At 41.6% G+C, this 24,296-nt stretch overlaps 1 protein-coding gene across 2 annotated transcripts in view; it reads left to right on the forward strand.

Annotated features, from left to right (window-relative positions):
- Myo5a (myosin VA) overlaps nt 1–24,296 on the forward strand; it is a 156,888-nt gene that overhangs the window by 116,697 nt on the left and 15,895 nt on the right. The window contains exons 28-34 of one of the 2 annotated variants that reach the window (XM_052714473.1): nt 615–842; nt 4,777–4,877; nt 9,251–9,449; nt 11,482–11,556; nt 13,067–13,160; nt 17,083–17,229; nt 20,151–20,305. In XM_052714473.1, the coding sequence (XP_052570433.1) occupies nt 615–842; nt 4,777–4,877; nt 9,251–9,449; nt 11,482–11,556; nt 13,067–13,160; nt 17,083–17,229; nt 20,151–20,305 (999 nt within the window). The remainder of the gene's footprint in view (nt 1–614; nt 843–4,776; nt 4,878–9,250; nt 9,450–11,481; nt 11,557–13,066; nt 13,161–17,082; nt 17,230–20,150; nt 20,306–24,296) is intronic. The other variant, XM_052714464.1, reaches the window with a different exon arrangement.

Consider the following 24,296-nt stretch of genomic DNA (forward strand, 5'->3'; position numbering starts at 1 on the left):
CCCAGGATTGGGACTCAGCAGTTTGCATCTGGGAGTATTCCCTGAGCAGATCAGAGTCAATTTGCCGCTGAATTGGAATTGGTGATGCAAACTATCATTTACATTGCTCAGTCCCACTGATGTCACACTTACTTAAGAGTGGAGATTGATGTCCTTTCTGGTAGAATTCTTCCGTCGCTTAGGCGAGGTTCAGTTTTCCAATGTAAAGATGAGAATGAAGCAGTAAATGTCTTAGTCAGTGTTCTGTCGCTGTGAAGAGACACCATGACCACAGCAACTCTTATTAAAGAAAACACTAAGGGGCTGGCTTACAGTGCAGAGGTTTAGTCCGTTGTCATCATGGTGGGAAGGATGGTACACACAGGCAGACATGGTTCTGGAGAGGTAGCCGAGAGTTCTACATCCAAATCCAAAGATAGCAGGAAAAGATTATGACACATTGACTGGGCTTGAGTATCTGAGACCTCTAAGCCCACCCCTAGTGACATACTTCCTCTAACAAGGCCACTCCTACTCCATCACGGCCATACCTCCCAATAGTGGCAGTCCCTGTGAGCCTATGGGGCACCTTTCATTCAAACGGCCACAGTAAATTTGTCTGTCTTTTCACTCAGCGTCAAGAACTGGAATCAGAAAACAAAAAACTGAAAAATGAGCTGAACGAGTTACGCAAAGCTCTCAGTGAGAAAAGCGCCCCCGAAGTGACTGCACCAGGTGCTCCTGCCTACCGTGTCCTCATGGAACAGCTGACCTCCGTGAGCGAGGAGCTCGATGTCCGCAAGGAGGAAGTCCTCATCTTGCGGTCTCAGCTGGTGAGCCAGAAAGAAGCCATCCAACCCAAAGTAAGCTTATGTGTACATGTTGAGTATGAAGCATGGGGACTGGTTTTCACTTCTCCTTACGTTTTTCCTCCAGTTTGTAATGAAAAGGGCAGTTGCAAAAGCCACTGGATTCCAAAGTGTCTTTCAAAGTTTTATTTCTCACAATCAAAGGATTTCTTTTAAAATACTTTTGTAGTAATCTTGCCTCAATATATTCTGAACTAAAGTAAAATACATTGAATATGAAAATCTACAAATTATTTTGGTATAAAGAGGCATTAAGTCTAACTAAAATTACTTGTTGGAATTGGCCTGCATAAGTGTAAATGTAACAAAATGGTTAGAAAGGAAATCGGTTCATGGAGATTACATGGAGATGATTCCTGTTCACTCCCAGGAGCTCCCTTTACTAGGGAGAAGGTAGGAAGGGCTGTGTTCATGGAGTCAATAGAAAGCGTCTACACACTGTCACCTTTCTTGGTTCAGTCTCATCTGGTTCCAAGACTTGAACAGGCTGGCCTTGAAAAGAAAGCCCTGTATGCCTCCTAGACAAAGACTAAATCAGTATTCTCTCTCTCTCAGCAAACTGATAGTCTCTCTTTTTCTTTCTAAATTTACAAATAGTTGGATGTATTTGTGGAGTACAATGGATATTCTCATAGGAAGCTTTAGTGAAAATTAAGAGATTGGAAAATAAAAATAAAGCAGAGGGCATAAATCCAACCTCACTAGTAGAGCACATAGTTTGGTTACATACCTGCCCACTCACTAAGTTCACGTAGCCCATGTGACAGCTGTTGTACATAATGAGCTGGCCCTATCTCAACACAGTCCTTGCTTGCCCAGCCCCGGCCTCCGTGTAGCACACCCTGCCTGTTCTGGAGGTGCGCAGTGTACTGACACTTTCTGAACACCTGTGTCTGTTTGTCATCCTGAGTTCCTCGGTTTCTTGTTTTCAAGGCAGTGGTGAACAATAGTGAACACATAGTGAGCTAGGGTGTGAGTTAGCACAGCCAGCGCTGGTTTGTCTGTTCCACCTCCAGAGAGCTCTGGGAGGCTTTCCTGGACAGTCGCCCTCCCAGTGCCCACTGCTTGAACTCTTCAAAGACCTAGCATGAAATCTCACCCAGATATATCAACAGCAGAGTCATTCTTTCATACATGCAAGCATTTTACAACCAGGAATATTTCAAAACAAAACAACTCAGAAAAGAACTTAAGCATTAGAAACAGCAGTTCCAGCTGGGCAGCGGTGGCGCACACCTTTAATCCTAGCACTCGGGAGGCAGAGGCAGGCGGATCTCTGTGAGTTCGAGGACAGCCTGTCTACAGAGCGAGTTCCAGACAGGTTCCAAAGCTACACAGAGAAACCCTGTCTCAAAAAACCAAAAAAAAAAAAAAAAAAAAGAAAGAAAAAGAAAAGAAAATAGGAGTTCCTATCTCAGACATATATATCAATGTCTACCTTCTGACAGTTTTGTGAATGCTAATGCATTTAGAGTTAGTTTTAGAAGAAACAAGTCCTAGCTTTTAAATGAACTCTTGTCTGGATTCAGTGAATGTATCTGTTCATGAAGCTAAAGATTTATTGTTTTCTGCATTTTTGTGCTTGCCAACATGTGATTTTTCAGGATGACAAGGTAATTATACATATTTTTAATATTTAATAAGTACTTCTGTTTAATCCTAACATTGGCTTGCAGGTCTCCTCAGTTAATGTAGCTGGTGCTTTGTGACCAGGTCTAGTTTATTTTGTACTGTTTTCTAAGATGGATTGATTTATTATTTGTGTTTATGTGAGTATGTGGAAATGAATGCCCCAAGAGGGCATTGTGTGCCCTCCTCCATCACTCTCCATCTGTTCCTTTGAGGTAGAGATGGCTTTTATTTCCTCACCTCGGCTAGAAGCCAGGAAGCCCAGCAGGGCCCTGGCTCCACCCCTCAGAACTTGGCTTACAGACATATGTGGAATGTCTAGCTTATTGCATGGGTGCGAGATCTGAACCCTCCCTCTTAAGTGCTGCTGCATCTCTCTAGCCCTTTACCTTTTTTGCCTTAGGAGCTCATAGAGCCCAAGTTGGCCTCAAACTCACTGTATAGTTGAAGATGTCGTCCTGCCTCCTCCTCCTGAGTGCTCTGAGCACAGTGTAAGCTGCCATGCCCTGCTTCTTTCTTACTGACTAATTTCCTGTATGACTTTTCACTCACAGTCACCTCTGTGACTCACTAGTGTAGCTCTGGGGTCATGCAGAAGTTGGGGGAAATGCCCTTCACTTAGAGCACTCCTAAATGGACAGTTCTCCCAGGCATGCATTCATACCAAAGCAAACAAGGTGGAGGAGAAATGGAAGAGCTGAGCAGGCCTTCTTTACTGCCACGTTCCCTCCCTAAGGGCAAAGCCCGTAGCTAGACTAAAAGGTAGCTCCTGTGAAGTTGCAGTTGAATTTCTCTACTCATCTTGGGGTCAACTGTTGAGCGATAGTAGGGTGCTTCATATATGATACAGCCTTTTCAGAGCTTCATGTGGGAGCCACATAGAACAGTGGGACAAAAGCTTCTTGGTGCTGCAATACAGATCTGACCCTGTCTCCCAAATACTATACCCAAGACAGGCAGAATGAGGAAAGAACCAGCTGCTCGTTCCCCAGGACACCAGCAAATGGAGACCCCATCTTCCCCTGTCTTCATGCTAGCTGAATAGATCAAGTAACCTAATTTACTAGACGTTGAAAAACACCCCAGAAAAGTCCTAGGATATTCAAGTACAATGTATCATTATTTGATTAAAAAAAAAAAACTTGAGTCATTGTGAATCATATTTATAGGTCTTAAAAATGAGAATATCAAATAGATTTTTATCAAATAAATTTTTTTCCTTCAGGGAAAAAAATTAAACTAGCTGAAATATACTAAATATATACACTTTATAAAATAAAGCTAAAGAAATGTTTATTTGGGGCCAGGGATGTAGTTCAACTGGTAAAGTGCTTACCTAGCATGCACAAAGCCCTGGGTTAGATCTGCAGCACTCCATAAGCTGGGCTGGTTCAGTGGTGCACACCTATGATCCAGGTACTGAGGAAGATGAGGCAAGAAGACCAGAAGGTCAAGAGTCTGAGGACAGCCTGGGCATGAGCCACTGTGATATTGTGTGTACCTAATAAACTTACCTGAGGGTCAGAGGACAGAGCCAGCCATCAGATTAGACAGAGGTCAGGCAGTGGTGTACACGCCCTTAATCCTATCATTCGGGAGGCAGAAATCCGTCTGGATCTCTGTGAGTTCAAGGTCATACTGGAAACAGAGTCAGGCAGTGGTGGTACACACTTTTAATCCCAGTACTGGGAAAGCACACAGGCCTTTCATCTCAGGAAGTGATGTCTGGACAGAGAAAGGTGTATAAGGTGTGAGGAAACAGAACTCACTTTCTTTAGGCTGAGGATTTCATAGCAGTAAGAACTAGTGCCTGGCTGCTCTGCTTCTCTGATCCTTCAGCTTTCACCCTGATATCTGACTCCAGGTTGTTTATTAAAAGACCATCTAGGAATTGAACAACAAGTCGCCACACCTAGCTTAGAACAAAAATTGAAAGATTAGACATGTTTCTTAGACAAAGAGAATGAACCTTTAAGGGTGCTAAAGTTGTTTTTCTTTAAAGACAATAAATTAGTAATTTTATTTAATGTTTTTGGTTTGTGTGTGTGTGTGTGTGTGTGTGTGCACATACCAGAGAGAGAGTGCATGTGTTTGTATAAGCAAACACATGAATGTCAGATGATAATTTATGGGAGTAGATTCTTTCTACCCTATGGATTCTAGAGATTGAACCCAGGTCATGAGGCTAGGTGGCAAGTGCCCTTACCCACTAAGGCCTGAGATGAAAAGAATGTGTTATATGTGATCCCCAGCTACTGAGTTGAGCCTTCATGTGGAAATGTGTCATTTCTCCCTTCAGAACACCATGACAGATTCCACAATACTTTTGGAAGATGTACAGAAAATGAAAGACAAAGGTGAAATCGCACAAGCATATATTGGTTTGAAAGAAACCAACAGGTAAGTTGATCCTTTCATCCACCTTGGTTTAACTGTATGAATTTGAGGCTTCAAGCCAACCTCTTATTCAGGAAGTCAGTGTGCTGACTCATTGCTTTATTAGACATCAGCCAATCTTCAGGAAGAACCTAAGGTTTCTGGTGTAAACCACCTTAAAATCCCATTCATAATATCAGGTAATTGTTGATGATTGGTGGCAAAGGAAATGTTATTCACATTATAGGAAGATATTTATGTCAAGGGCCTTGGCCTTAAGCTTCCTGGAGAAGAAAACCCACTGCTCAGTTTAGGCTGTCCTGGGTAGATCCTTTCATAGTAAGGGTGTTGTTCAAGATGGCCATTTGAAGGTTCGTAGAGGCAGCTACAGTGTTCAACAATTGAAATGTAGCATGAAGAGAAGTGGAGATGTATGTGCCTGGAATTCCATCAGTGGAGCCATATAGCTCTAGAAGCCACAACTTTGAAGATGGGAGAATGGAGACTCATACCTTCAATTTTCAGGCTTACTGCCAACCTTATTTCTGAATAGAGATTTAGTGCCATTGTACTCTAAACAGAAAAAAATTACACACTGGACCATTTTGAGGGAGCATGGCCTGTAGTGAAAGACCGTTCTGGAGTCTCCTAGTATCCTATCTTGATGACACAGCTCCAGGATTGACACACATAAATACCCACAAATTAAATATATATGTATATACCTTACAAAACATAAGATAGTTCTTTATTTACAGGCAAAGGTACAGAGGTACATTTTAAAGGTACTTGGTTAAATGTAAATTTAATGAATTAATTATAAACTTTTTTTTTTAAAGATTATTTATTATGTATACAGTGTTCTGTCTGCACGTATCCCTGCAGGCCAGAAGAGGGCACCAGATCTTATTACAGATGGTTGTGAGCCACCATGTGGTTGCTGGGAATTGAACTCAGGACCTTCAGAAGAGCAAGCAGTGCTCTTAACCTCTGAGCCATCTCTCCAGCCCAATTATAAACTTTTATATTTAAGATTATCTTACTAGCCTGGCTGCTGTTGTGGTATATGCTTTTAATCCTAGAACTCAGGAGGCAGAGACAATCAGATCTATGTAAGTTTAAAGCCAGCCTGGTCTACATAGTGAGTTCCAGGCCAGCCAGGGCTACACAGAGAAACCTTGTCTCAAACAAAACAAAACAAAAAGAACATCTTATAGAAAGGGTAGTAGTATGCTGTCCATCCATCCACTCACCTGTTCCATCACCAGGTCTGAAATGTGCCTACCTCATGCCAGACACTAGGCCACATAATGGGAACCTAGCAGAAGACAGACAAACACAGTTCCTTCTCACAGAGGTTACAGGCTCCTTAGAGAAATGACTGAGAGTGGTGGAGTTTTAGTCTAAAGATATTAGAAAGAATCGTTTTAAATAGAGGAATGATTGTAATGGAGCAAGATTGAAAGCACAATAGCAGTTAAGAGGCTTTGCCATAATCCATTGACTGGTCATGGCAGCGCGAGCTTGTGTGATGACATTTGGGATGAAAGAAGTGGGAAATTTTGAAAGATGTGTATGAAGATGAGGTCAATAAACCTTGTGGTCTGTTGGGTGTGTGAGAGGGTTCTAGAGAAGCTTGCAGTTTCTGCTGTGGGGACTCGGATGTGCTGATGCCATTTCATGATCATGAGACCAGGGTAGAGTGATAAATGGATTCACACATACTGAATTTTAGCAGACAAGAAGGCATTCAGGGAGAGAAAGCCCACTAAGCAGTTGAGTTATATATAATACCAATCAATACACATGGCCTGGGATATAAATTTTGAAGTCATAAGAATATAATAATATAATTGAAACCTCTGAAATAAATAACTCTTTAGAGAGAGAGAGATGGTAAATTGAAAATAGAATTCATTCAAATTCATGTTATGTAACGTAGTAACAAAAGTATGTCAAGATTAAGAACCTAGACTCTCAAATCACATGGCACTGGACTCAGATACTTCCTTACCATCTATTAATACAACGTGGGTGACAGGGAGAACAGATAAGGTAGTGAAAGAGTGAAGAACAGCATCTGACATTTAGCAAATCCTCAAAACGTGTTGTTTACACCCTAGGTAGGAAAACTGTTACTAAATAAATGTTGTCTATAAACTCCACTATTTTAATAAGAGGTGATAGATACACCTCCGAAATAAAGGCAGTTTCTCCAGATCTTAAATTTAATTTTATCCAAAAATTTAAAACCATGTCAAGGGCCTGGAGAGATGGCTCAGCAGTTAAGAGCATCATCCGCTCTTCCAGAGGTCCTGAGTTCAATTCCCTGCAACCACAAGGTGTCTCATAACCATCTGTAATAGGATCTGATGCCCTCTTCTGGCGTGCAGGTGTATATGCAAATAGAGCACCATATACATTAAATAAATGAATTTTTTTTAAAAACATGTCAAAAGCTGAGAACTTTGGATATTGTCTGATGTTATTTGTACAATAATTTTTGTAAAAGTTTACATGGGGAATCAGATTATGCTGAAATAAATTCCTATCAAGAAAACTGAAATTGTTATTTTGAAATAGATTATGAAAATTGCCGTAGAGTTTGTCTTTTCATACATGTGTAATGGTTAGCCTCAATGTAATACTTGATTACAAGTCATCTGGCTAGCCGCATGAAACATTAGAAATTGAATGTCTCACTTTCCAGTCATTTCTTTTCATTTCTTCATTTATCTATGATGCAACTTCTTACCCATTTGTTTTAATTAACCAAGGTAATTTTGTGATTATGTAAAGTCATTTGTATACTAAAAATGGTCCTATCCACTTAGTAAAATGCTGGAATGTTATGTGCTTTTCTTGACCACCATCGTCTCATTTCCATCCCGTGTCCCTTTGTGTTTTGCATTGTGTTCCTTTACATGGAAGATCATCTGCTATGGATTACCAGGAGTTGAATGAGGATGGAGAGCTCTGGCTGGTTTATGAAGGGTTAAAACAAGCCAACAGGTTATATCTGTCTCCTCAAAGGGGATTGTTATTAACTGTTTTCCTTACTAACAGAGGACTCACAACTTTGATGCGGTGTGTCTTGTGCATTTACTGCCCTCCTGGACAATTAGTCTCAATAAAACGTAGAATCTGCAGCCAAATACCTTCTTTAAAATTGTCTCTACTAACAGATACTGCTAAGGCTCAAGTTGATTTTAGGTGAATACAACTTGCTTCATATAACCCACAGTGCTGTCAGGAGTGAGTGTCTAAAAATTATGATTCTCTAGGACAAGTTATTGGAGCATGGCCGCTAGTCCTTGTGACCTGGACAGTAGCTTATTTGTAATAAGTGTCAGTCTGGGATACACATTCCTGTAACAGATATGGCCACTTTCTCATTATTGTGATGCTGCCTAAAAGTGTAGTCAGGTGCCTGATTCAGCAGTCTCTGTGGTTATTGTGAGATCCAAAGCCAAAGTCAGGATAACCACCTGAGCTCAGAAATTTACTTCCAGAAAAAAAAAAAAAAATAGAATTAGCTGTGTCTCTCTTTAACACATTCATCTTCCCTAATGAGGTCTCTGTGTTAAAAATCTCATAAAAATTCCATTTTAGTGATTATAACTTTAGAATCCTTACCCTATTAAATGGGCTCTGCTTGTTCGGCTTTGTTCTAACCATAACCAGTGGCATTAACTTCCGTGTTGTTGGCTAGCTTTCTTGAAATTTCATAACTAAAATATTTTAGTCTGCTATTAATAGTTTGCTCACAATGGCATGAGTAAGTTTTACTCAGCAGTTAATAACAAAGGAAATCAGGATTAAGTGTCTTTTTTTCATGTTAGTTAATTCTTGACTATAACTTTGTCCAAAAGCTGTATCTTGTTAGGATTCTGTTAGATATGTAATTTCATGGGGAGAGATGACAATTCTGTCTACACACACACACACACACACACACTTAGAGAACTACTAGACTCCATTTGGGTTAATCTATGGGTTTCCAAGTAATTACACACCAGCCTGTCTGTTCTTGGATAACTGGACAATATTAAAAACATGATTCTGGTTCTACCTTTGCCTGAAATTAGTGACTGTGCTTTAAAGGTCTATTTCATTAGATTTGGGTGTGTGTAATCTTGCCCTTTACAATGCAGCTATTTATTTATTCATTTATTTATGGCAATGATACTATCTTTGCCAACTTAAGGACAACTTCATACAATTCAAAAGGATGCCAATGTTTCTGGCATTTGAGTTTCATAACATTGGAGTCAGGAGATGCACAGACACTAGAGTATCCGCTTATCCTGTTCCTGCAAAGGAACATGTAGCTTTACACCCATCAGTGTGAACTTGGGGTGTTTTATCCCCTACAAACCTGTGTGGCCTCTCTGCAGGCTCTTGGAATCCCAGCTGCAGTCGCAGAAGAGGAGCCATGAGAATGAGGCCGAGGCCCTCCGTGGGGAGATCCAGAGCCTGAAGGAAGAGAACAACCGGCAACAGCAGCTGCTGGCCCAGAACCTGCAGCTGCCCCCCGAGGCCCGCATTGAGGCCAGCCTGCAGCATGAGATCACACGGCTGACCAACGAAAACCTGGTGAGCAGAGTGGTGGTGCCCCAGTCCGCTGTGTGTTGTTTTTGGATAAGCACAGCTCTTCCTTGTTGGGAAAGATGCTCTTCTGTCTCTGATAGAGACAGAAAGGGAAACATGAATATGTTGGTAGAAATGATTCAAAGTAATGAAACTACACTCAGGCTGTTTCTCACAGCAGTCTCTTGGAGAATTGAGCCCTCTCAGACCTTACCTGTAGTGTCTGGAAGAAAGTCTCCTGACTATGTGCTAGGCTTTAAATACCAGAGAGATACAGCTACAGGTTATTTTCCTTTGATCCCACGCATCCAGTGAGGATGCCATCCAGCCTGTCCAGCAGACAAGCCAGGGAAGGTTCTTGGTTGAACTAAGCATGGACTATGGGTTGACACTGGACAGAGCTTCTAAAACACGGTAGAAGACCTAGTATTGAGGTTGGCACATTTTATTCTTTTAAGCAAAACTTGTACAATAGTAAGGAGGGTACTTTTGCTTTTCCCCTTACCAGATTCTGAATGCTGACATGGACTCCAAAGACTTTTCCTTTTTTTTCTCATTCCTTTAAAATGTTTTTACCTAGAAAAAAAAATTATTTTCTATAATTTTTCTTTCTCCATCACATTATAACTTTGATTACATATTTGCAATTTTTAAATCTATGTAAATTTTACTGATATACTTACTGCATAAAAAAATCAGTGAGATATTATAATTGCAATTTTTACATAAAATCTGTTCTTTAGTGACATGAAAAAATTAACACCTTTTAAGATCTGTGATAAAAGCGTTTGAATTTCTCTAAAGGTCTAATTTCATTCGTGATAACTGCCAACACAGAGTATTTTCTCTCCAGTCTGTCTTATGTGTGAAGCTCCATGGTAGGAATGGAGAAGAGGGTGAGGGTGTTGTCTGGGCTCTTCCAGCGTGACTGAACCGTACTACTCAATGGGGAGCCTTCTGAGTCACAAAGTGTTCTTTAAAAGTTGTGCTTTACTCTCGTTGCTTAAATACCTAACAGTGCTTTTGATGATTAAGAATTGACCAATGTGTGGAATAATATTGATTGATCACTGTGCAGATTCTTTGCTTCTGAATCATTGTCTAAACCACTAGGTGATCTGTGAAATAGGTTTGTTTCTGGGTGGTAGGTTCTCAGTTTGTTCACTAAGATAAGTGCTGCCCTTACAGCCTGTCTGAACTATTAACATTCTTGGCACAGTTTGTACCTGATGCAGAAACAATCAATCCTGCACTCTAAATAGAAGACTCTAATTAGTTTGTTTTAGGCTACCCTTTGCAGATCAGCTACTTGTGCCATTACACTGACTGCTAATTCAAAGAATATGATCAAACTCAAGTGTATGGAAAGATAGGCCTTTTCAGACTACTTGGAGTTTCTCAGTCTTCATTATGCATTTTTTAAGGATGCACTTGAGCAGAATATTAAGGCAACCGTATGTCTAGGCTTAGTGCTTCTGAAGTTTTACGTGGCATACCCCCCAGACACACATGTACTCACAACACGCCAATGCACATGGGAATGGCTTCCTTTCTCCACTGTGCACAGGCTGCACAGGTCTGCCCCATGCTGCCTCTCGCCGGCGCCATGGTTCCCGATGGCAGTGGGGTGCTCACAGCCCTCCTGCCTTTTTTATCGTGTTGCCTCCCTTGCCCTTGCTGCTCTGCTGGTAGCTGAGCAGTGTAGCAGCTTGGGAGAACCACAAATGAGGGAGGAGTATAGGGCTGGGAACCGAAACATCGGCCTTCTCTGGGCACCACGGTCCCCTGTTCTGTTGACCTGCTGAATGACAGCATCCTGGCCGTCACCTGTCTCCACTGGTCATGCTAACTAGATCTGCAAATACGAGACTCCTCTATACCAGAAAAAAACGTGGTAATGGCAGGTGATAAATTGGAACTTGTGAGTAGATATAGTTTCATTACCTGTGTTTTAAAGTAATTTTAAGTTAATTTTGCTGAGAGGTAGCATTCCCTCAACAACACAAGAAACAAATATCCATTGTACCTGTTTTTTCAGTATTTTGAGGAATTATATGCAGATGACCCTAAGAAGTATCAATCATATCGGATTTCACTTTACAAAAGGATGATTGTATGTAAACCACAGTGCTTTTCCGTTGTCTTCTGCTACTTCTAGCCTTCTCTAACTGAAGAGCACACTGCTGCCTGCCGCTGCCCAGGAGGCCTCTTCCAGCGTCTTCACAAAACCTCTCCCTCAACCTCCACAGCTCTCCTTAGCCAGTGTGCCGTCTCATTCAGTGTCCTGTGTCCACTGTGTGTGGTTCGATCTTAACCCAAGGCTTACAGTGTGATGGAAGCCCAGCCCAGCCCTGGGGACCTTAGCAGCTGGTCCCTTGAATCCCCAGTCTGCCGTCTGAATATCCACTCTTGTGCAGCTGGAGAATGACCCAGTGGTTTCTAAAGTTGTTCTCGATAACTTAGTGACAACCGCCAGTCATCTTCACCACCTCGTGTTCCTTCTAAGCCTTCTTAGTCTGTCCTGTCCACTTCCCTCTTAGTTCCTGAGTTCTAACTGCCTGTCTTTACTAAATAGAGCCAGTCGTCACAGATGTCGTCTTACCTGTGCTTTAAATGTACAGATCTCTCTCTCTCTCTCTCTCTCTCTCTCTCTCTCTCTCTCTCTCTCTCTCTCTCTCTCATTTTTTGCATTAGGCATGCAAAATTAGTCTCTTTTTTCCTCTTTCTTTTTCTTTTCTTTTTTCTTTCTTTTTTTTTTTTGAGACATTATTTTCTCTATTGTAGCCCTGGCTGTCCTGGAACTCACTCTGTAGATCAGACTGGCCTCAAACTCATGGAGATCCACCTGCCTCTGCCTCCTGAGTGCTGGAATTAAAGTCATGGGCCATCACCTTGAGGCAGCTTTTTCCCCCCAGAGACACTCTCACTGTATAACCCAGGCTGGCCTTGAATTCTCTCTCAGAATTCCAGGTACTTGGGTTATAGGCGTGCACCTTTGTGCTATGTATCAGAAGCTCTTTATCCTTTTTCTTACTGTTTTTTTGTAGTTTGGTTTGGTTTTTAAGACAGAGTCTTGCTATGTAACCCCAGTTAGCCGTGAACTCACAGAGACCCAGCCCCTGCTGCCTCCTCAGTGATGGAATCAAAGGTGTTTGCCACAACATCTGGCTCAGCTTACCTTTCGTTTCCCCAGACTTCTTTATGTTTCTTAAGCTTTAAGGCTAAGTTTAGAATTGGTAAATCGTAACAGTGCTTTGCACACGGAGCGTCAGTCTTTACGGAAGTGCAGCCGTCCTCAGATCTCCCACAGAACCTCTTGTGCGCTCGTCAAGACTCTTTGCTCAGTCCCCCTTCACAAGTCACTGTGTCCGTGAGTCGTTTCGCACAGGCGTCTGGGGAAGACTTCCATCACGCTGTAAAGGGACGTATGCAGTGTGTTCTGGCATTGCCCCCGTGTAGCCGCACCTCCCTTGTCTGCCCCGAGAGCCCGGCGGTGGCTCCACTGTGACTCTTGCGCAGCTTTTATGTCAACTAACAGTGCTGTTGCTGGACTGTGTCTGTGCTCCCCGTGCCTGTCCCGAGCCTGTTCTGATCTCTCTGATATAATTCTCACTTTGATTTAGGATTTGATGGAACAGCTTGAAAAGCAGGATAAAACTGTCCGGAAACTGAAAAAACAACTGAAAGTCTTCGCCAAAAAAATTGGTGAACTAGAAGGTACTTAAATATATTTGTACAGTATTTGTGAAATTTTACTTCCTGCTCGGGAGGTTTACAGGTGAATTTTCAGAGAAATAACCAAAATGACTTTTGACAATCCTGGCCTCTGTGGAGTGGAAATTTCTACTTCTACATGTGGGGATAATTTTCATAGTAATATAACAGTAAGTTACAAAGAGAGAAAATTCATTCAGCAAACATCTAACAAACATCTCTGATATGCCAGTATCTGCCCTAGTCAGTACAGCATGTGCTTAAGAGCAAGGATTCTAGAGACAGCTTCTTAGGTTCAAGTCCTGTCTCTCCTACTTCCTAGTCTCAGAATATTTGCAAATTGCTGAACCTCTCTCTGTCTCAATTTTCCCACATTCTCACTGGGAATGATAATGTAAGAACTGAGTGAGTTCATGTAGGTGATGCATCTAGAATAGTACTAGTAAGTGCTATACACAACCTACTTGTTATTACTAGAGATACGAAAAGAAATGTGGTAGAGTTTATCCTTAAAGAACTCATGATCTAGTAGAGAGAAAAGTGTTAATCAGAAACCATGAATTATAACTACAAAGAAACACAATTTAAAAATAGAATTATTTCTATATAAAATAGATAAGCTCCTTGAGAAAAAAAATCCAATGTTAAACATACTAGTCTTGTCTTGTGGGTTAGTTTGTTAATTCAGTAAGTTTTATTGAATGCTTCCTAGGTGCTAGACACAGTTGAAGCGCTTGAGATCTAGCTGAGAAAGACCAAGAAATGCTAACTTCATTCCAATAACCACATCACTGCTCAGGCATTTTAGAGACCTAGTTTCAAAGATGAAATGACCACAAGTGATATGCTCATCCTGGCCATCTGTCGTATTTTCTAGTTGTCATCTTTATGATTCTCATGGCACAAAGGGTAGAGAGTCCCCACCACTTGAGATAGTCAGGAGATTCTATCCAGTGACTTCTCTGTGCTTTGCCTCACTCCATCACATTACATCATGACTGTTCTCTTTGACTGCCAGGGACCTGCTCAAGCCCTGCTCAGTCTTTGGGATCAAAGGCACCTGTCACCTCCTCAGAAGCACCCTGATCACACCATAGACCACATGACCCTGCCCCCCCCCCCCCACCCCGTGTTTGGGTCATACTTTCTGTGGTTTTTCACTGTCATATTTTTAGCAGTTTTTCTGTTTGAATTTCTGGTCTCTAACCAAGAGCAGCATTCTGAGCATGGATATCACCTCTTATTTCTTACAGTTACAAGGAACACAGTGTCTGACCTATGATAGAGCATAGTATCATGGTTGTTAACTTTGAAGAGGATATTACTCTCTTTAATGTCCAGATATTGAAATGGTTGCTTAGATGTCAGAAAGATTACAGCCATATATTTCATATAGAGCCTTAGCATTACATGATTCATATACTACATTAAAACTGCAGCAGTTGGGGAGATGTCTCTGCATATAAAGCCCCTCCCACAAAACTATGAGAACCTCATCCCCAAAACCGGCATAAAAAGTTGTCAGGCATGGCAGCTGCCTGCAATCCTAGTTTTAAAGAGACAGAGACAGGGGATCCCCAGAACAAGCTGGCTAGCTAGACAAACTGAAACAGCAAGCTCTACATTCGGGGAGAGAGACTCCACCTCAATATATCAGGTAGAGATAGATGAAGGAAGATGCACAATATAACCTCAGGCATACACACACACATGTACACCCACGTGCATGCATACATACATGAACATGCACACACACCATACATCCAAACACAAGCAGAAAAATCTTTTGAAACTCCAGGTCTGCACACATGAGCTATAATGTTCATTGGCAGTACTTAAAAATCTAGTTTCTTTTTTCAGAGAACTTTTACACTGAACTGGGCATCATGATAAGACAGCAGAGGATTTGCTATAAAAACAAGGGTATTGTTTAAACTAGTGGCTCTTTGCCAACATTAGTGAATATGAATATATATAAAAGCCATTGTTATTTCACATTTTAAATCAGTTTTCTTTAAAATGTATGTTTTACCAGTGAACTAAACCCTTAACCTTTGAAATGTAATTGAAGAGAGAAGTTAAAATATCTCAAGATGCTATTCATTTTTGGCCACTGTCAATTAGAAATCTACCTTTTCAGTTAAACTATCCTGAAAGCCAAGCAAAAAACATTTGTGCTAGTGTGGGTTAAACAAGAAAAGACTTGTTTGTTCTTAATGTAAGTCTATATTTTGAGTTAAATGATTTATATCTAGAGGATAAAATGAAATAGACACAACATGACAAGCTCTTCCAACACGTCTTTCTTCTTCTCCAGGTCTGTGTTTTACAGAAAAATACCAGAATCTTTGTGTAACAAGGCACCTCCTAATAATCAAAGTTTGTTTGTTCTTTAAAAGTGTTAAAACATATTTAAACCCTTTTGCCTTAATTTAAAACAGCAAGACTCTTGCCTCTCCTGTGGATTTTATTTAATTAAGAACACTTTTTAAAAAAGCCAACTTTTTAAAAGAAAAAGTACCAACATGTATAATTTTTAGCAGAAATTATACAGCTAAGTAGAGAGTCTTTCAAAATCTGGTCTACATGATGCTCTATTTTAATCCAGGAGTGGGTGTTACGCCTTGGTTTTCATTAAAAAAAAAATCAGACCTGAAAGTATTCTAGAAGGCAGTAACTGTTTTGATCCAAGACAAACAGAAGCCCAGAAACCACAGTGACTTACCCACACCCTGTCTGATATGTTCTAGTCTAGAACCTCAGCCTTTAGGTTCCTCTACTTTAGATCAAACTTTCCAGAATTTCTCTGCTTGTAAGAAATTGTCTGACAACTGGTTAAACCTGAGATTAAGATCTTCGTGGTACTTTGGAGAGAAGAGGCAAAATTTTAGAGACTCTTTTGAATTGCTTTCCTTTTCCAGGAAAAAATAAAAAAGTTAAGGAGTGTTTTCCCTTTTTGGTGTGTGAGAATCTTAAAAATGAAACTAGAAATTGCTGCAGGTTCTAGAAGAACGCCTGGACCACAGCAGCAGGCTAAGTGACTGCTGACTCGGTCTGTCTGTGCTGCTCTGGCTGGTGATTTATACGCAATGCAAATACAGTTCTCACAGGAAGTTATTTCTCAGAGGGATAGAGGTTCAAGAAGATACCTGCAGGTTCAGTGTCTGGGGAAGGTCTCTGCTTCCCAGATGGTGTCTCATTGCGCAGCCCTCCAAAGGAGACATCATCTGTTTGCACATGACTGAAGTAAGCAGAAGAAAGGTGTTAGCCTTATGAGGGAGGCCCTTATAAACCTGATTTTAGGCATTTTCACATCAATTTGTGCTAATAAACACTGTCTTTACCAACTCTCTTGATGTGGTTTGAATTCGAGATAGTGGTAAATTTTAAATCAATGCTCTTTTACTTTTAATGACTAGATATTCGATTCTTAGAACTAACATGTGCTTCTGCCGTCCCCTTTAGAATGCTTTTCTTCTGTTTGAGAGATTTGCTTGTTTGCTTGCTTTTGAGACAGGGTCTCGTGGAGCTGAGGCTGACCCTGTATGATTGATCTACCTGACTGTTTCCCAAGTGCTGGGATCACAGGCATGCTCTGCCGTTCCCACCCTGTTTTTCCATTCTGCGAGCGAAAGTCTGAATCTGTTTAACTACTTTTGGTTGCTAAAGATCCCTTAGAAAATATGCTAAATTGCATATGCTGGGGACTTTTCTGTTGTGCTGTGGATACTTGATCTTATTGCAAAGTAAACTTGACACAAAACAAACAAAACCCTTGCCAGCTTCTGGGTAGCTTTTTGATGTTACTACTTGTGTATCAGGCTCTGTGGCTGTTAGAGTAGACTTACCCTGTGATGTTGCTGTTTACCCAGTTCCAACTATTCTACCTGACGAACATTTCTCTCCTGTTTTGTTTCTCCGGAAGTGGGTCAGATGGAGAACATATCTCCAGGACAGATCATTGATGAGCCTATCCGGCCAGTCAATATTCCCCGGAAAGAAAAGGATTTCCAAGGAATGCTGGAGTACAAACGGGAGGATGAGCAGAAGCTTGTTAAGAACCTGATTCTAGGCAAGTGCTTTCTGCTTGGGTAAGATCCCTTCCAGCCAGGTTGGTGCTGGAAGGGCTAGTCACTAGGTTTGAAACTGATGTCGTAGTCTTTAAAATTATTTTCTTGACTGGCAAAATGGCTCAGTGGGTAATGGTGATTGCTATCAAGCCTGATGATCTGAGTTTGGTTCCAGGGACCCCTATTGTTAAAGCTCGGTATCAGCTCAGGCCCCCCAAGACCAAGTTCTCAGCACAAAGGAGATTTATTTGCCCCAGAGGGACAGAGGGCAGGGAATAAGAGACGAAACAGAAGATAGAGGATGAGGGAGAAGGGGAAGGAAACAGGGGAGATGGGGAAAGGATAGTTGTCCCAGAGGGACAAAGGACTGCCTCTGGATAAAGGGGAGACAGATGTGGCCCATAGAAAAATGGCAGTTTATAGGTACAAGGGGAAACCCCGTGTTAGGATGAAGTGTTTGGTTTTAATTGGGCATGTTAATTAGGTGAGCCAAAGGGGGCTTTTGATTGCTGGGCTTCAGTACTTTGTTAGCTGGACGTTGGTGGTCGGCCTCCTGAGGAGGAAGTGTTCAAATAAGGGACTAGACCTTGGTGGCCAGCTTTAGGAATGTAATCTAACGGTTTGGAGCAAGGAAGAGGGAATGGGGGGCAGGACAAGGCCTGCCAGAGCCGTGCCCGCCATGCCCCAGCCTGTCAGTCCCTTCACCTATGGTGGAAGGAGAAAGCAGAGTCCTGTAGGTGGTCCTTTGCTGTCCTTTGCCTTCCACAAATACATTGTGTCACAGGCCCTCACACAGCACACACAAAACAAATAAATGTTTTAAAAAATGAAGTTCAAACACTTCTGGTTTTTAGACAGTGGTCCTGTCGTGTCCATGCTTATGTTAAACTCCTGGGAGTTACCATCCAGTTTCAGCTTTCTGAGCAGCGAACGCCATAGATGTACGCCACTGGCAGGTCCAGCTCTGAAGTTTTATGAGTCATCATTTCATACTGCATTGTAGTGCTGTGGTAGAATCCTTACTGAGCATTCATTATCAAAGTGGAGAACGTGTGTCTAGGATCCATCTGCAAGGCTCCCTTGAAGCAAGCCTCTCAGTTCTGGCTTCATGTTAACACCACTTAGGAATTTTGGGTTGTTTTGGTTTGGCTTTGAGACAGGGTCTCATTGTATATAGCCCAAGCCAGCCTAGAACGTGATATGTAGCCAAAGCTAACCTAGAATTCACAGTACTCCAATCTCTCCCTCCCAAATACTAAAGTCTGTGTGTGCTTCCACTAAGACCAGCATGTGAAGGTCGGGTTTCGGGGGGTGGGGTGGAGAGCAAACCCAGGGCCACATGAATAGTAGACAGATACTGAGCCACTTAGGAAGTTCTTTAAAAGTGTTAATAGCCCCCGACCCCAAATTAAGTCAATTGAAATTTCCAGGGAAAAGAGCTTGGCCACGTCTAGTACTGTTCTGAAAATGTCTCGGGGTTTCCCAAGTATAACCACAGTTGGATGCCACTATTGTAAGCCATTTAGGTTTTTTAATTTCTGTTTTCATTCCCCAGAAATGTTTGTGACTAACTGTATTTAGGACAACAATTCAATAATATGGAGGGAAAAAATACTAAGGAAAAAATCCCAGCAAAGTACAGAAAAGATGGGATAATTGAAAAGGGAATGGAAGAAGCATTTGGAGGGGGTCTTAAGGCCTTGAGTGTGAGCCCCTTAGAAGAATGTATGGGGGAGTAAAAGAAGGAACGAACACGTGAACCCCTAAGTAGTTGCGAAACTAAAACCTTCAGCCTCTGCCGGTGTCTCGTACCAGCTGCCATGGTGACAGCAATGGGCTGGATGATCACACCTGATTTAACATTCCCCCTTCGTGGCTCTCAGCTCAGTGCTATATACAGGTTCCAGGTGCTTCAGTGTCAACATGATCTTCACTTAGCAAAAATGCTTAGGAGCTGGTGGTGGAAAGGGTGAAAGGATAGAGAGGAAAGACAGGCGTACAGTTTCTATAAAATTGTCAGGAAACACTCTTTGATGCACAAACCTGTTCTGTGCAGTGGCTAAAGAGAACAAGGAACAAGTTGTGCTTCTGAAGAAAGAACATCCAAGGCAGAAAAGGTGCAAGGACGTGGGCCCTGGGTGGGAGCCATGGCACGTTCAGCAAACAGCAAGGAGACTTGTTTGGAGCAGAGTGAGCTGAGCATGGCGAAGAACAGGGCTAGGTGATGTGGAGCACAATTCAGGTTTGGAATTTTATAAGCGAGTGAAGAAGCTCTTTGGAGAATTCTCAGAACAAAAGTGGTAGAACCTAACATGCATTTTCTTAAGTAAATAGCTGTAGATACTTAGAAATGATCTGGGACTAGGGGCTGATAGGAAGCTATTCCAGCAACCCAAGAGGAGGTAATAATGTCCTCAACTGGGGAGTAGCAAGTAGAAGTAGAAATAGTTAGATTCTGGCTGTATTTTTCAGGGAGCACTAATAGGATTGATAAATTGGGCATATGGTGTGAGAAAAGTAAGGAATTTAAAAAATGATGAGGTTTGTGACCCAAGAAACTGAAGATGGAGAAGTCCATTTGTACAGTAGATTCCATGAGGAATGGAGAACTTGGCTTGGGAGAGGATTGATTTGACATGCCTGAGCAGAGACATCAGGAAGACAGTTGATAAACAAGACTGGACTTCAAGGGAAAAATCAGGGCAGGATATATGAATTTTATATAGACAGGTGCCCATAGTCAATAATTTCACTAGTGAGCTGTTAAAATACTGTTTTGGGTTTTTGTTTTTTTTTTTTTTTGGATGACTTGCCCTGAATGATTGAGCTCTTACACAACTGTGCTTTTATCTCCCACAAAACATGCCTCACAAAGACTTTCAGGGTTATGTAATTTTGTTTCTCCTTTTTTTTCTTTACTCAGAATTGAAGCCACGTGGTGTGGCTGTCAATCTGATTCCAGGGTTACCAGCATATATCTTATTTATGTGTGTGCGACATGCTGACTACCTGAATGATGATCAGAAAGTAAGATCATTGCTGACGTCAACCATTAACAGCATCAAAAAGGTCTTGAAGGTCAGTTCCATGTTCCACAGTGCTCACGGTTGTTAATGATGAGTCTGTGCAGAGGTACTGTGTCTTCTTTAGACTTGGACAGCTGCTATTCACAAAGCCTTTTCAGTCTTAACTACAAATTCCCGTTGCAGGAAATTTATGTAACCTTCCTGTGCTCGCTGCCTTCTCAGTACTACGGCCAAATGCCTGACAGAGGCACTTAAAGGAGGAAGATCATTTTGAGGGCTCAGAGCTTAAGGAGGTGCAAGCCCATCTCAGAGGAGCAGAAAGCAAAGATGAATTCAGAAATGGGCCTGGACTGTAATCCTCAAGGCCTGCCCCCTTTCCTCCAGCTAATCCTTATCTCTTAAGGATTCCACAGCCTTTCAGAAACCACCACTAGTTGGGGACCTGTGGTAAACAGGACACTGTCCACATGCCTTCAGAACAGGTTCCTGTTGGACAGTAATCAAGATGAATTTGATATTATTGCATTTAATTGTGGAGCAAAGTAATTCTTCACAGACAGTAATAGTCTGCTTTAGGTTTTATTGGGAACAAATTTAAAATGTTTAACAGAAGACAGGCATAGTGGCATACATACATCTTGAAGATCTCTATGAGTTCAAGGCTAACCTGGCTTACAAAGCAAATTCCAGGCCAGCCAGATCTAACAGTAAGACCCTGACTCAATAATAAGTAAAATGTTCAAATGTTTAGTGGAAACCAATTATATACATACATGTTAATATGTGGTACATATATGTAGAATATGATGCTGATGTTGAGATAAATGTCAGGTTCAGTAATATGTAGCTTATTATTATAAAAAGATGAGTGATGTGACATTAATTTTTTTCTTTCAACTTTTGTTCCCCTATTCTCCAATTCATCCCACGAATTATCTTGTTACCTAAAATCCTTGTGAAAACAACATGGAGATGGTAATCAGAGAAAAAAGGTTTGGGAAAGACAGTAGCTTTAACAATGGAGGAGAAGCCCTGTTATTTCAATGACTCCAGAGAAACACATCTCACTTTTAGCTCAGTGTTTCTATGAGAAACTAGGATGTGCTCCAGGCACCTTGCCTTCTGATTACTCAACTTAACAGAGCATCTAGGATGAAGATCCAGTAACTCTCTTGCATCTAAATGGGCTTTTTAAGTTTTTATTGTAAAATCCCTCCCCTCAGGGCTCAGGGAACCCTGCAGAAGAGGAGCCATCCCTGGCAGTGAGCAGGTCCCTGCAGAGGAAGTAAAGAATTGAGGGGGCAGTGGAGGTGAGCCAGGCCATGGTACTGGTGAGAATCTTGCAGCCTGACTCACTAGCAGCCAGAGTGCTTCTTTATTTATACAGAATTTAGTAAGCAGGGATACATTCATGATGTTCCAAAACATAGATCATATCCTTTTTGTTTTTGGACATATATTTCACTTCCTCTTGCTTATCTTTTAGTCATCCATAATAAACTGTGACAGAACAGAATTATATCCAATCATTTTCCCTCAAGTTTTGACATCATTAATAAACAGAGTTATAAATTTTACTCATTAACTCAAAACCCATTTTTTAAGAATCTAGAGGCATACAACAGCCTATTCTCAGGCTGGTAGCTCAGGTTGCTTCAAGTACGCTAGACCAAAACAAAATTTCCAAGCCAGCCTAGGCATATTACCATGTCCCAAGCAGTGTATTATTAACTCTTAATAGTCAGAGTACCCAGGAAAAATCCTCAGGCTAAAGCTGCTGCAGTTATTACTCAAATTATTGCATAGTACAATGTTTATATCTTTATAGAATTTGTCTATATGTCTAATCCTGGCATTCTGTTGTTTCTTGGTCATATGACACCACAGTGGCTCTGCATGTGCTAACTTTTCTAAGAAAGGGGGGTCCTGACAGCTCATTCTTTTATCATCTTTCCACTCCATTCTTTGCTCATCAGTATAAGTCTCTGTATAGAGAGAGGTAACTTCAGATAGTCTAACTTTGTTGCTGTATATGTCAAGTAATTGCCTGAGTGTACACTGGGAAGAGGCTTGCAATCTGAACTGTGGCCAGCTCCTCTAGCCTACCAAATCTTGTTGACTTTTTTGAGTTTACTTTGTTTTGAATATCTTGTTCCTGCATAAGTACAGGGATGGATATTTCAACAATGTCTCATAGCCTCATAAAGAGACCTCTGGCTTCCTTATGTGTGTCACAACCTCCAAGGTGTAAGGAAGACCTTCAAGTAGATAAGGATATCTCCCTAAAAGCGGGAGGGGTAGTATGTTCAGAACTGTCCCAGGGAAGTTTAGAAGCAGCATTCCTGGGAGAAGGCATAAATGATTCATAAGAAAATTTCCCTCAATCCAATGTCCCGAAATGTACAAATACTAAAAGTGCCCCAAGTATGCAACAGATGGAGATGAAAACCAAAGGTGGCACAGCAGCCATCATGAGACTCAGCTCTGCTGGATCTTTGTCAAGCAGCTGTGCTGGCTTTGTGACTTTTGCTGTTCCCATCAGATATGGCTGTGGCAGTAGACCAGGCTGGCCTTGAATTCACAGAGATCCCCCTGCCTCTGCCTCCCAAGTGCTGGGATTAAAGGTGTGTGCCACCAACTCCCAGCTATAATTCTGGCAATATTATTTAAGCTAGGTTTTTTTCAAAGTAGAGACCTGACCTCAGTTCTCCTATCTCAGCTAAAAATACTTAATTGGACTAATACCTTGTAGGATTTCTTTCTTAAAGTCATTTCAGAATAATATTCTCCAAATATTAAGGTTTTTTAATGTGTTTTATGCATACTTAAGGATATAAATTGTATTATCTAAAAAAGTGATCCTATAAGAAGTTAATCATTCTTCATAGGATACCCTGTTCTGGGTACACTTGTACTATATAAAGTGACAACCAGGATCAAAGACAGATGCTCTGTAGTTTCTAGAAATCCAGGTTGTGCTCTGATGTACCAGTAAGAAATATATACCCTTTTAAACCAGGTAGGTGGCGCACTTGGGAGGTAGAGGTAGGAGGATCAGGATTGAAGGCTTAGCGTCAGCTATATAGTGAGTCTGAGACCAGTCTAGGCTGCATTAGACCAGAGAGAGAAAGAGATAGATAGAGAGGTATGTAGCTAGAGAGGTAGGTAGGTAGGTAGGTAGGTAGGTAGGTAGGTAGACAGACAGACAGACAGACAGACAGACAGACAGGAAGGAAGGAAGGAACGATACATAGATACTAAATATCATTCTATCTATCTATATGTTTGTATGTATATAGAGGACAGATAGATACTAAATATCTATATCTTTGTGCGTGTGTGTGTGTGTGTGTGTGTGTGTGTGTGTGTGTGTGTAAAATTATGTGTATGTATATGTACGTGCACATGTTCTACATGAAGGCCAGAAAACAACCTCAAATGTTGTTCCCCAGGAGTACCACCTACCTTGTTTTTTGAGACAGTTTCTCACTGGGACCTGGGACCCACTGATTAGGCTAGGCTTACTAGAGTAGGCCTTGAAAGGACCAAGCAGTCGCCGTAACAGGCTGCTCAGTCTTCTCTCAGAGATCAGGCCTCAATTTCAGTTTCCTGAGACTTGAGCAAGCAGTTTCTCGGAGGGCCATGAACAAAGGACATAGTCCTTGCAGTAGCTCCCTTTCTGCACGTACTCTGACCACTCAAGGTTCAGCCAGTTATTTACTGTCTGGGACCCCTCACCAACTTAGAGCTATGTGCATAGGTCAATGTGAAGGTGCTAGGCCAGCCAGCCTCCATGGCAGCTCAAGGACAAAGCCTGGGCCACTGAGTCAGCCCCCACAGTCAGTACATGCAAGGCCAGCCAGCCTCCATGACATCTCAAGGACAAAGCCTAGGACTTGTCCAGGCCTGCCCAAAAATGGATAACTGTAACCCCCAACTAACCATAGCCAATTAAAAGTTACTAACCACCTGCATAAACCAAACCTGAGTCTGTTCCTATGTAGTCTATAGACCCCAAACCCCCTTGCTTTAAAAACCCTGTC

Source organism: Peromyscus californicus, unplaced genomic scaffold (genome assembly GCF_007827085.1).
Source record: "Peromyscus californicus insignis strain IS unplaced genomic scaffold, ASM782708v3 Scaffold_11__1_contigs__length_118956290, whole genome shotgun sequence".
NCBI classification, from domain to species: Eukaryota; Metazoa; Chordata; class Mammalia; order Rodentia; family Cricetidae; genus Peromyscus; species Peromyscus californicus.